The 14,596-nt window shown below is 34.8% G+C and overlaps 1 protein-coding gene across 1 annotated transcript in view; it reads left to right on the top strand.

Moving 5' to 3' along the window:
• The window catches only part of LOC145039671 (uncharacterized), a 120,288-nt gene extending 106,433 nt beyond the window's left edge, over nucleotides 1-13,855 (top strand). The window contains exon 2 of the mRNA XM_078987699.1: nucleotides 12,189-13,855. Coding sequence (XP_078843825.1) covers nucleotides 12,189-13,855 — 1,667 coding nt within the window. The remainder of the gene's footprint in view (nucleotides 1-12,188) is intronic.
• Nucleotides 13,856-14,596: the final 741 nt, after the last annotated feature.

Raw genomic sequence — 14,596 nt, 5'->3', positions numbered from 1 at the left:
TGGAGGTAATCCTGACAATTCATCTGTTGAAAATCTTTTACTATTTCTACTTCATCAATCATCTTTTCGGAATCAATTTTACTTACATGCGCCATATATAATATACCACCCTAGTTGAAAATCTTTCGAGCGTTTTCCATTGAAATCAGAACTACTTCTTCACTTTTTCTTTCACCTCGAATCATAATTAGATACTTTTCGGGGGATTCAACAATAACAACTTGCTAGTTACGCATAATTTGGGTATTATTTAGGGAAAAGCCAGTCCATACCCATGTTAATATCAAATTCTCTGGTAGTAACCGGTTTACAATTTATAAGGAATTTAGTCTCATAAATCCCAAGTCGATACTTATGGTATTCCTCCTTAACCAATACATATCTCCCATCTACAACTTATACTAAAATATGCTCATTTTTCGGGGTTAATCGTGTTGTTAATTTAGAAGAAATTTAACAGATACAAAGGAATGTGTTGCACCATAATTGAACATCACATTATCCAGAGTGAATTTAAAGTAAAGGTACCCATCACAACATCCATTTTCTTTGCGTCTCTTCAGTCATTATTTGAAATGCTCGACTCCTAACCACATTGGCTTCCGTCTTTCTTTCCTCCAGAGGATTTACTCTATCATCCTGACAAATTTCTTTAGATTTACTCACACCACAACAATAATATATACGATTATAAGTCTAAATCGATTCCCAACAATTATTTTTCATATTCCTCGTCTTTCCACAGTTATAACAAGTAAATGTAATTGAAGAACTTTCACTATTCCCAATGTAACATCCAAAAATATGGTCCCAAAATTTTGTTTTTACTAATAGATAAAATAGTAATTCCAACATCATCCACTTCTACCTACGAGTTACTCATGAATAAAGTTAAATATAATATATGGCTTAATGTTATTTATAGTTTTGTTATTGTTAATTAAATTTTTAAAATTTATTTTCTTAATGTTTTGATTTCTATCGTTATAATTATTTAAAACATCAGACATTGTTTTTTATTTTAAAGGTAACAATAAAATCATTTATATAGAATTATTTTTAACTATTGTTATTGTAAGTTCTTTTATGTTACTTATTTGAAAACTTTTAGCGATTATCGAAAGACCCCAACTTTCGTATTTTTGAAAGACCCAAACTTTCATACTTCACAATATCAATACTCAAAAACATGCTACTTGCATATTCATAAAAGCAATATTTTACATTGATAAAGGGATTACAAACTATTGTATACAAACCGTCTATTCCAAAGTGTTATATATTACATAATTACCCAGGATATTGTAATTTATACAAACACAAACTGAAGTACAAAAGTACTATTACAAACTATTCTAAAGATTTCAACAGTATGTGATCATACTAGTTACTTATCACCTGCAATTGTTAAACATTGATAGGGTAAGCGGTGACGCTTAGTGAGTTTAATAATAGAGACAATATAACGTTATGTCATATATATACTTCAATGTGGCAAAAGCAAAGAGGAACAACAAGAAATATGTGAAATCATGTGACAAGCGTTCATATCAATCAAAGACTTTATTCAAAGATATACTTTTCAATGCTTGATATACATCAATTCAACTTTGGCCCAAATGGCATAGAAGACATGCAATATCTGATTAACATCTTGTTAGATTTCAGGCTTATAGTCCTGTCTAACCATCTGCCAATGCCATAGAATATAAGTCATTCTCTTACGGAGACATGCTCTACATGGCTAGAGGCTACGTACCAGTACCAATGTGAATCTAAGTCATTTCACTGATCACATGGTCAAAAGTATTACATTTGCTATAAACATAGCGAATAAAATAACACGGGATAATAACCTAGAATAATAACACTGAAATGCACATAGCACATATAAAACATAACATACAATTGTTCCTATATGTTGAACTCACCTTAAGTTAACTGGGGGTTAAAATAGTAATTTGGACAACACTTTGGCTTTAACTATGACTTTCTATGTTGAAAACCGGGAGCTTAATTGAAAACCAGGATCTGTGAAGGTAGGGCTTCAAAATCGAAAAGATAAAATTTTCGGGCTTCTCGGGAGCTTCGGGACATGTTTCGGGTGCTAAAATTGATATCGGGGCTTCGGGGAAAGTCAAAATGAAGAAAATATGGAAAAGGGGTGAAAAGTGTGAATTTTCTAGTCTTAGCCGGGAGGGTTCGCAGGCCTCCTTTTTATAGGCGAGAGGGCTCGGATCTGGAGCAATCAGAAGCATGCACGTGGCTCGCATGCAATCCTCCAGGTAGCTCGCTTCGCAGGTCGATACGGGAAGGGCAAGTGGCGGTCTCGGACTGGGCCACGTCTCGGTGACGTAGCTTCCTCGTGTGAGGGACGTGGCAGCAACGAGGGTCTCCGGTGGCAGCAACAGCGAAGGGCACGCAAGGAGGACATGCCTCTGGCTTGCATACGTGGCACGCATAGGAATGAGTGATGTGGCCGGTATTGTTCATGCGGGATTTCTCGGAAAATGTGCCCCAAACTTCTAAAATTCATAACTTTTGCATACGAGCTCCGTTTTTGACGTTCTTTATATGCATGCGTAGCTAAATATATGCTCTACAACTTTCGTTTAGACTTCATTGGCTAATTTTGATTTTATTTTTAATGTTATTATTTTTAACAGACCGGGACAGGAAAATCCGCTAAAAATTCATAACTTCTTCATTCGACGTCTGTTTTTGTCAGACTTTTTACCGTTGTACAACTATTGACGAGATCTTTGATTCTCGTTTAGGTTGTGTCGGCTAAATATCACTTGATCTAAAATTCGAGTTTTTAGTTGTCTACTGCTAAGTTGAAACTTCGAAAAATCATAACTTCCTCCTACGAAGTCAGATTTTGACGTTCTTTTTATCGAATTTCTAGGTTTAATGAATACTACGAGTTTCATTTAGATTACTAAGGCTAAAAAGTAGTTTATCAAAAACTCACTTTTTACGTCATTCGGCGCTGTGTCGGTTTTATCGCGGATCTTCGATTGGTCATAACTTCTTCGTTATAACTCGGACTTCGACGAGGTTTTCGCCTACAAGTTTCTAACGAGATTATTTACAACTTTCAATAATAAAATTTTACATATTTAAAATTTTATATTTTCGCTAAATTTCACTATTTGGCTTTTAATTGAAATCTCATAAGACTTCCAATATTTTCTGAGTGATTCTAAACATAGTTTTACTTCATTTCTAGTAAAAACCATCCTGTTAGAACTCAACACTTAATTTAACATAGTATTTCACAAATTTATTCATTACAAAACACGATTTCAAAACGTGTATTTTACAAATACCTCATCCTTTTGAGGATTTCGTCCCCGAAATTACATCGATTAAAATAAATGGTGATATTTTGCTTTTATCTCATTCTTATTCTCCCAAGTATAGTTTGGGCCTCGATGGTGTTTCCACTTGATGAGCACCGATTCTACTTCTTTATTGCGTAGCTTAGTTGTTCTTTCATTCACGATTTCTTCAGGCTCTTCAACATATCTTAACTTATTATCCAATTTCACCTCGGATAATGGAATTGTCTGATCGTAGATGCTCAAGCATTTGCGTAGATAACTTACATGAAACACATCATGAATACCTGCTATGGGGATACCTTCAGCATCACGAAATCACCCACTTGGAATTCTATAGGTCGTCTTCTCTTTTATGTATAGGACTTTTGTCGATCCTGGGCCGCTTTCATTCTTTTTCGTACGATTTGAATCTTGTCAGTGGTGTCTTGAATCATTTCAGGGCCTCCAAGGATCTTCTGTCCTACATCACACCAACATAACGGCGTACGACATTTGCGACCATATAATGCTTCATATGGTGGCATTTTGATTGAAGTGTGGTAACTGTTATTATACGAAAATTCGACAAGCGGTAAGTATTTATCCCAATTACCATCGAACTTCAAGACACATGCACGAAGCATATCTTCTGTTATTTGGATTGTTCTCTCCGTCTGACCATCTGTCTGGGGATGATAAGCGGTGCTGAGAGAAACTCGAGATCCCAATTCACGTTGCACACTCTCCCAAAAGTGAGAAGTGAAGCGAGTATCGCGACCAGAAATGATCTTTAGTGGCACACCATGTCTTGCAACAATTTCATCCAAGTATACGTGTGCGTATTTATCCATTGGAGCCGTTTCACGCATGGCGAGAAAATGTGGACTCTTAGTCAGGTGGTCGACGACTACCCAAATGCTATCATGTTGTCTAGCAGTCTTTGGCAATTTGGTAATAAAATCCATGGACAACTCTTCCCACTTCCATACAGGAACACTAAGACTTTCTGGGGTTCCATAAGGCTTTTGGTGCTCTGTTTTGACTTGTAAGCACACTAAGCATTCCTGTACATATCTTCTAATGTCTCTCTTTAATCCAGGCCACCAATAATCAGCTCTTACATCATAGTACATTTTACTTGTACCAGGATGTATTGACAACTTAGACTTATGAGCTTCATCTAAAATCTTCTGTCTTAATCCACCAATCTTTGGAATCCATAGCCGATTCTTAAATACTTTTAATCCTCCTGGATCATCAAGTAAAACATCAGCATAATGTACCATTCCTTCCTTCTTCACATTTTTTGGCTTTAAGGCCTCAACTTGCCACTTCTCTAGTTCATCAAGAATAGTGAACTTCACCATAGTGTGAGTAATAGTATAACACATACTATTATGATAAACCTTCCTGCTAAGTGCATCTGCAACCACATTAGCCTTTCCAGGATGATACAGGATTTCGCAGTCATAGTCTTTGATCAGCTTCATGGCTCGTTGTTGTCTCATATTCAGAGTTTGCTGACTGAATATATACTTGAGACTCTTGTGGTCGGTAAACAATTGGCATTTCGTACCAAAAAGGTAATGTATCCAAAGTTTTAGGGCAAATACCACTGCAGCGAGTTCAAGATCATGGGTGGGATAATTTTTTTCATAATCTTTCAGTTGTCTTGAGGCATAGGCTATCACTTTACCACGCTGCATCAATACACAACCGAGTCCTAATCTTGAATCATCGCTATACACGGAGAAATCATCATCACCTTCTGGGAGTGACAAGATTGGAGCATGAGTCAAAAGATCTTTTAAAGTTGAGAAAGCTTTTTCTTGGGCTTCACCCCATTCGAACTTCACTTCCTTCAGTGTAAGACTTGTGAGAGGTACGGATATACGAGAAAAGTCTTTAATGAATCTCCGGTAATATCCCACGAGACCTAAGAAACTTCGAATTTCGGAAGCATTACGGGGCACTTCCCAATTTTTAATGGCTTCGATTTTGATAGGATCTACGGATACACCGTCACTAGAAATAACATGGCCGAGAAATTGAACTTGACGAAGCCAAAATTCACATTTCGAGAATTTAGCATAAAGTTTCTCATTTCGAAGAAGTTCTAAGATTTCACGAATATGAATAGCATGATCAGCTTCAGACTTGGAATAGATTAGAATATCGTCAATGAATAAGATGATAGACTTATCGAGCATTGGGCGGCATACTCGATTCATCATATCCATGAATACAGCTGGACCATTTGTCAAACCGAATGGCATGACAAGGAATTCGAAATGCCCATAACGAGTACGGAAAGCAGTCTTCGGTACATCTTGCTCTTCTACTTTCAACTGATGATAGTCAGATCTCAAATCAATCTTTGAGAAATAGCTAACACCCTGAAGTTGATCGAACAAATCTTCGATGCGAGGTAGCGGGTACTTCTTCTTGATAGTCACTTTATTTAGCTCACGATAATCAATGCACATTCACATCGATCCATCCTTCTTCTTGATAAACAATACTAGAGCACCCCAGGGAGAGGTACTCAGTCGAATAAAGCCTTTGTCAAGTAATTCCTGCAGTTGGATCATCATTTCTTTCATCTCGGCTAGCGCAAGACGATAAGGAGTCTTTGCAATCGGAGCAGCACCAGGCACAAGGTCAATTCGGAATTATACTTGCCTGTCCGGAGGAAGTCCAGGCAGATCATCGGGGAAAACATCAGGATATTAGTTAACAATGGGAATATCATTTACAGTTTCATTCTCCTTTCTTGAGATGTCAACTGTATAGGCCAGATAAATAGGACAACCTTTCGATATGAATTTACGAGCTTTGAGGAAAGAGATTATTTTTAAGATCCTACCGTAGACATGAATAGGATCTTCCCCTTCAATAGGAATGTGTGACATCTTTTCATAACACACGAGTTCTGTATGGTTCTTTGACAACCAATCCATGCCGAGAATAATATCGAAGTTAGGCAAAGAGATAGGGATTAGGTTAGCAAGAAAATTATAGCCTTCAATTTCTATGACACAATCCCTATAGATTTTATCAGCAAGTAATGATATATTTCCTGCAGTATCTACGTGAAATGGTTGCGCGAGTGCATAGCAAGCATTTTGAAAAGAATGCGCAAATTCATAAGATACGAAAGAATCTGAGGCACCAGAATCAAATAAAATGTGAGCAGGTCTAGAGTTGACAAGAAATGTACCCGTCACAACATTCGAGTCCTCACGTGCTTCCTCTATGGTAATCTAGAATGCACGACATTTAGCTTTTGGCACCTCCTCCTTTTTAGCTGGAGTATTCTTTGGTTGTTAGACAGGGAGTTGACTTCTCACCGGTTGTTGAACAGAAGCTTGACTTCCCATCACTTGGCTGGTAAGAGTAGGGAAAAAACGCTTCTTGTGGCCAGTAATACCACATGCATAGCAAGTCACATCCTTCTTTAGGCAAGTTGGCTTTATATGACCTGTTTCTCCACACCCATAACAAACAATGGATTGCTTGTCTATTTTGCATTGACCCGGATGATTCCTTCCACAAACGCGACATGAAGGTGATTGAATAGAAAAAGATTATGACCTACCGCGACCACAAAAAACACTCTGAGATTGTGCTTGCTTGCTAGGATTAGTTCGAATAGATTGGGCTGGTGGAATAGTGGAAACAAGAGTAGTTCTTTCAGTACGTGGATGCTTTGGAACAATAAGAGTGGCACCACGTATCTCTAAGTCATGCTCACGCCTTCGAGCATACTCAACAACTTTATCAAATGACAGAAAATCCCGATTGACAACGAAATCATGGATTTCGTGTCGTAGTCCTTCCATGAATAACTAAATTTCTCGTCTTCAGTTGGAATATACTTCGTAGCAAACCTTGCTCTTTGATTAAATTGAGTTTCATACTCATTCACAGTCATTCCTCATTGTTTAAGCTCGAGGAATTCCTTCTCCAATCTTCTCCTCATATCTAGAGGACAATACTTCTCTAGCACACGAGTCTTGAACAACTCCCAAGATAAGTTCTCCTGGTCACATCCGTTGAGAACTTCATATGTTGCTTCCCACCAGACTAAGGCTTCTCCAATGAGCATTGTATAAGCATAGATAACCTTGTCTTCATCATCCACATGAGAGACACGAAATACTTTCTCGGTGTTCTAAATCCAAGTTAGAACAACTATAGGATTAAGGACACCAGAAAACTCCGTAGCACCACTACTCTTGAAATCTTTGAACGAGGGACGCTTCACCTTTCCGCTTGAAGATTCTCCAGTGACTTTCTCTTTTCCTTTATCATCATTCCTTTTGTGTTCTTTGAGAGTCTGTCGAATAACACCGGTAAGTTTACCTAAGAGTCGCTCCTCACGAGGAGATACTGGAGTATTCACTTCCTCGGGTTGAGGATCTCCACTAACCTCAGGGGTATGGCTACTTACTTGTTCAACCATCGATCTTAAATACGGAGTAAGATAGTATTTTAGAATATTAGGGTTTATTATTACCTAATACTTTTACTTATATATTTCCTATGGTTTGTATCCCTATACTTACAATGATTAAGTTCATATATTGAACTTCCTATAGTTTAAGTCTAAATACCAATCCGTGGAATTTGGTTCGCTTAAACTATTGCTCTGATACCATGGTTGAAAGACCCCAATTTTCGTATTTTTGAAAGACCCAAACTTTCATACTTCACTATATCATTACTCCAAAACATGCTACTTGCATATTCATAAAAGCAATATTTTACACTGATAAATGGATTACAAACTATTGGATACAAACCGTCTATTACAAAGTGTTATATATTACATAACTACCAAGGATATTGTAATTTATACAAACACAAACTGAAGTACAAAAGTACTATTATAAACTATTCTAAAGATTTCAACAGTATGTGATCATACTAGTTACTTATCACCTGCAATTGTTAAACATTGATAGGGTAAGCGGTGACGCTTAGTGAGTTTAATAATAGAGACAATATAACGTTATGCCATATATATACTTCAATGTGGAAAAAGCAAAGAGGAACAACAAGAAATATGTGAAATCATGTGACAAGCGTTCATATCAATCAAAGACTTTATTCAAAGATATACTTTTCAATGCTTGATATACATCAATAAAACTTTGGACCAAATGGCATAGAAGACATGCAATATCTGATTAACATCTTGTTAGATTTCAGGCTTATAGTCCTGTCTAACCATCTACCAATGCCATAGAATATAAGTCATTCTCTTACGGAGACAGGCTCTACATGGCTAGAGGCTACGTACCAGTACCAATGTGAATCTAAGTCATTTCACTGATCACATGGTCAAAAGTATTACATTTGCTATAAACATAGCGAATAAAATAACACGGGATAATAACCTAGAATAATAACACTGAAATGCACATAGCACATATAAAACATAACATACAATTGTTCCTATATGTTGAACTCACCTTAAGTTAACTGGGGGTTAAAATAGTAATTTGGACAACACTTTGGCTTTAACTATGACTTTCTATGTTGAAAACCGGGAGCTTAATTGAAAACTAGGATCTGTGAATGTAGGGCTTCAAAACCGAAAAGATAAAATTTTCGGTCTTCTCGGGAGCTTCGGGACATGTTTCGGGTGCTAAAATTGATACCGGGGCTTTGGGGAAAGTCAAAATGAAGAAAATATGGAAAAAGGGGTGAAAAGTGTGAATTTTCTAATCTTAGCCGGGAGGGTTCGCAAGCCTCCTATTTATAGGAGAGAGGGCTCGGATCCGAAGCAATCAGAAGCAAGCACGTGGCTCACATGCGAGCCTCCAGGTGGCTCGCTTCGCAGGTCGACACAGGAAGGGCAGGTGACGGTCTCGGACTGGGCCACGTCTCAGTGACGTAGCTTCTTCGTGCGAGGGACGTGGCACTAATGAGGGTCTCCGGTGGCTGCATCAGCGAAGGGCACGCAAGGAGGACATGCCTCCGGCTCGCATAGGAACGAGTGACGTGGCCGGTACTGTTCATGCGAGATTTCTCGGAAAATGTGCCCCAAACTTCTAAAATTCATAACTTTCGCATACGAGCTCCGTTTTTGACGTTTTTTATATGCACGTGTAGCTAAATCTACGCTCTAGAACTTTCGTTTAGACTTCATCGGCTAATTTTGACTTTATTTTTAATGTTATTATTTTTAAAAGACCGGGACAAGAAAATCCGTTAAAAATTCATAACTTCTTCATCCGACATCCGTTTTCGTCAGACTTTTTACCGTTGTACTACAAATGACGAGACATTCGATTCTTGTTTAGGATGTATCGGTCAAATATCGCTCGATCTAAAATTCGAGTTTTTAGCTGTCTACTGCTAAGTTGAAACTTCGAAAAATCACAACTTCCTCCTACGAAGTCAGATTTTGGCGTTCTTTTTATCGAATTTCTCGGTTTAATGAATACTACGAGTTTCATTTATATTACTAAGGCTAAAAAGTAGTTTATCAAAAACTCACTTGTTACATTATTCGGGGTCGTGTTGGTTTTATCGCGGGAAGGGCAGGTGACGGTCTCGGACTGGGCCACGTCTCGGTGACGTAGCTTCTTCGTGCGAGGGATGTGGCAGCAATGAGGGTCTCCGGTGGCTGCATCAGCGAAGGGCACACAAGGAGGACATGCCTCCGGCTCGCATAGGAACGAGTGACGTGGCCGGTACTGTTCATGCGAGATTTCTCGGAAAATGTGCCCCAAACTTCTAAAATTCATAACTTTCGCATACGAGCTCCGTTTTTGACGTTTTTTATATGCACGTGTAGCTAAATCTACGCTCTAGAACTTTCGTTTAGACTTCATCGGCTAATTTTGACTTTATTTTTAATGTTATTATTTTTAAAAGACCGGGATAAGAAAATCCGTTAAAAATTCATAACTTCTTCATCCGACATCCGTTTTCGTCAGACTTTTTACCGTTGTACTACAAATGACGAGACCTTCGATTCTCGTTTAGGATGTATCGGTCAAATATCCCTCGATCTAAAATTCGAGTTTTTAGCTGTCTACTGCTAAGTTGAAACTTCGAAAAATCATAACTTCCTCCTACGAAGTCAGATTTTGGCGTTCTTTTTATCGAATTTCTCGGTTTAATGAATACTACGAGTTTCATTTATATTACTAAGGCTAAAAAGTAGTTTATCAAAAACTCACTTGTTACATCATTCGGGGTCGTGTTGGTTTTATCGCGGATCTTCGATTGGTCATAACTTCTTCGTTATAACTCGGATTTCGACGAGGTTTTCGCCTACAAGTTTCTAACGAGATTATTTACAACATTCAATAATAAAATTTTACTTATTTAAAATTTTATATTTTCACTAAATTTCACAATTTGGCTTTTAATTGGAATCTCATATGACTTCCAATATTTTCTGAGTGATTCTAAACATAGTTTTACTTCATTTCTAGTAAAATCCATCTTGTTAGAACTCAACACTCAATTTCACATAGTATTTCACAATTTTATTCATTACAAAATACGATTTCAAAACGTGTATGTTACAATTATACAAATATTTGTAGGATATATTTTAGTTAAATTGATATTATAATTTAGTTTTTGCATTTAGCACTACAATTTATCACTTTTAACTATTCACAGAATATTCATTAGGTTTTTTAAGTGGAAGTGGAATTTATATTTAAGTTGACATTGTAATGTTATATTTAAATTATCAGTTTTAGTATTTTGTCCGAACTGCTTCAAAGTTATAGCTTTAAATTGATAATGATTTACATACAACAACTTATTAAATCTAATGAATTAAGTATAATATGTTACAAGTTAAGGACATAACTTTATAAGTTGAAGTAAATATATTATTTTAATACTGAAATTTAGTTTATTTATGATTACACTTTAGGTTTAATATTTATTTAAACTTATTAACTAAATTATAATCATTATTAGAAAGATACTGCAATTTATCACTTTTAACTATTTACAAAATATTATTTGGGTTGTTTAAGTTAAATTAAAATTTATATTTAAGTTGGTCATGTAATGTTATATTTAAGTTTATAATTTAAATATTTTATACAAATTGTTCAAAAGTTGTAGCTTTAAAATGATAATAATTTACATTCAGCAAAATATTAATACTAATAAATTAAGTATAATATGTAAAAAGTTAAAAAACATAACTTTATAAATAGAAGTAAATATATTTTTTTTAAATTGAAATTTAGTTTATATATAATTGCACTTTAGGTTTGAAATTTATTTAATCTTATTAACCAAATTATAATCATTACTAGAATAGAAAGTGAAAAGTCATGGGAGTTGCAAATGAATGTGGTGAAAGAAAAATAAATAAAAGTTTCTAATAAATGTGATGAAAGAAAAAATATTTCTTTTATAATATAGTATGATGAGATTACAATATAGAAACTTTCTCCATGATTACTCCGTAAAATTAAAGATTGTCGAATAGCTCTCAAATATGTAAACGATTGATGGTTTCTAGTAATTATCAGTAAACAATTGTTGGTTTCTTTTTCGTTTTTTTTTTCTATTAAAAAAAATATATGTTAATTATCCTATAATACAAATGAGTTTTTACTTTTTAATGGAAATGATTTATATATAATAAATGAGAACTGATTCGTATATAATAATTTTTTTTAATACATAATAATTTGTGCACTAAAATATTGTATTGTACAAATCTATAAAACATAAATTGTTGTGTACGAATTATTTCTCATAACAATTTTTCATTAAAAATTTTATATTATATTGTTGTACATGATAATATTTTATATAAACCATATATTTGTATTTTTTTTTTCTAAATTTATATTTACCATTCTACAGATTTATCCCTTACTGATCATCAATTGAAGAACTTGACTTTGTTTGAGATTGAATCATTTCTACTTCGTAACAATTCCACCCTCAAGAACTACCAAGGCATGTCTTACCCAGATTTTGATTGTGTATCTTCTTCTAATAATCGTTTGATTGCTGAAGAGTTATCTTATGACATCATAAGTCTTCAAAACGAATTTCAGACACTGATTGTTTCATTAACAAATGAACAACGAGGTGTTTTTGATGATGTAATGGCAGCAATTGAAGATAATAAAGGAGGTGTGTTTTTTGTTTATGGTTATGGTGGAACAGACAAAACCTTTCTTTCGAAGACTTTATCAACAGCTATCAGATCTAAAGGTCAAATTGTTTTGACTGTTGCTTCAAGTGGTATTGCTTCTTTGTTACTAACCGGAGGTAGAACAACACACTGTCGCTTTGGTATTCCATTAAATCTTACTGAAAATTCAATTTGTTCTATAAATCGAGACAGTGATGCCTCCAAATTACTAAAACAAACATCGCTAATTATTTGGGATGAAGCACCGATGGTTCATAAGCATGCATTTGAAGCATTGGATCGCACTTTAAGGGATGTTTTAAGTTTTGGGAACGTTAGGAACTCACATATCCCGTTTGGAGGTAAAGTAATCATATTTGGAGGTGATTTTAGACAGATTCTACCGGTTGTTCCTAATGGTAGCAGACAAGAAATTGTCAACGCATCGTTAAGTTCTTCATATATATGGACAAATTGCAAAGTTTTAAAATTAACGAAGAACATGCGGTTAACTGTTGGAAAAGATCCGTCTGAAATACAACAAACAAGGTTATTTGCAAATTGGCTCTTGGATATAGGAGAGGGAAATGCTGGTGGTTCTAATGATGGTGATGCAGTTATCCGTATTCCTGAAGATCTTCTTATTACTCAATCTTCTGATCCTATCGATTCATTAATTGAGTATATATATCCATCACTTCTTGACAACTTGAACGATCCCAAATATTTTGAAGAAAGATCAATACTTGCACCGAAAAATGAAGTTGTACAAGAAATAAATGATCGTCTGCTTTCATCGTTTCCTGGAGAAGAAAAAGAATACCTCAGTTCAGATAGCATCTGCCAAACAAAGTTTCTTCACGATCAGTTTGATGAGAGTTTATATTCACCTGATGTTCTAAATGGACTTAAAATCTCCAGTTTGCCAAACCATAAGTTGATTTTAAAGGTTGGTGTTCCGGTTATGTTACTAAGAAATATCGACCAAAAAAATGGGTTATGTAATGGAACTAGACTTCATGTCGTATCATTGGGTAATCGCATCATAGAAACAGTGGTCTTAACTGGAAGTAACATTGGACATCGAGTTTTTATTTCAAGGTTGTCTTTAACACCTTCAGACAACAAAATTCCATATAAGTTCAAAAATAGACAATTTCCCCTAGCGGTTTGTTTTGCTATGACCATAAATAAAAGTCAGGGCCAATCGTTAAAAAGGGTTGGGTTGTTTTTGCGAGAACCGGTTTTCTCACACGGTCAGTTATACGTTGCTTTATCTAGAGTAAAGAGTAGAGAAGGACTGAAGTTATTGATTTTAGATAAGAATGGTAATTTGACTAATAAAACATCCAATGTTGTGTTCAAGGAAGTATTTCAAAATCTATGTTGAAGATTTATGTTTATTTTTTTAAATCAAATAAAATTGTACTTACTTACCATCCACAATCAAATGCTTTTATATATTTATTATTTTTTTTGTACTATATAAAATTTCTAACTTATATTCCGTGGTTTCCACGAGTTTTAACCTAGTTTATATTATATTGTTGTACATGATAATATTTTAAAGCATAAATTATTATATGAAAACAACTTTATATTATATTTTATAAGGTTTTTTATGATAATTTTTTTAAAGCATTATATAAGAATTTTTTTTATTAGAGAGAGAGAAACTCCGACACCGCTCACCACCGTAAATTCATTGATATAAAAAACATTTGAATTCTATCATTACATATCACCAAACACATTATCAAAAATATCATCATGTCAATCTTATCATTTAAAATTATCAATAATAAGTTTTGTATATATGTCGCGTTATGTACATATACATTGATACGTAAGCGTGTGAATATACCAACAAATTTCTATCGGGATAAATAACCGATTTTACTATCCACGTGTCTTTTTTATAAACAAATGTCAATAAACTGAGGCATGACTCAAAAGGTTCCATTTACAACCACTCAAAATCAAAATTGCAGTATGATGGATTGTCGAGTCTGTTTTGATAACAATAATAATAACAACGATAATAATAATAATAATATTCATAACATTTGTACGTTCTTATTAATTTTTTTTTAAAAGGGATAATAACTTAAAATAGTGATTGTTTTTCGAT

Source organism: Lactuca saligna, chromosome 4, assembly GCF_052625555.1.
Source record: "Lactuca saligna cultivar CGN05327 chromosome 4, ASM5262555v1, whole genome shotgun sequence".
Lineage (NCBI taxonomy): Eukaryota > Viridiplantae > Streptophyta > Magnoliopsida > Asterales > Asteraceae > Lactuca > Lactuca saligna.
This window is presented reverse-complemented; position numbering and strand designations above follow the sequence as displayed.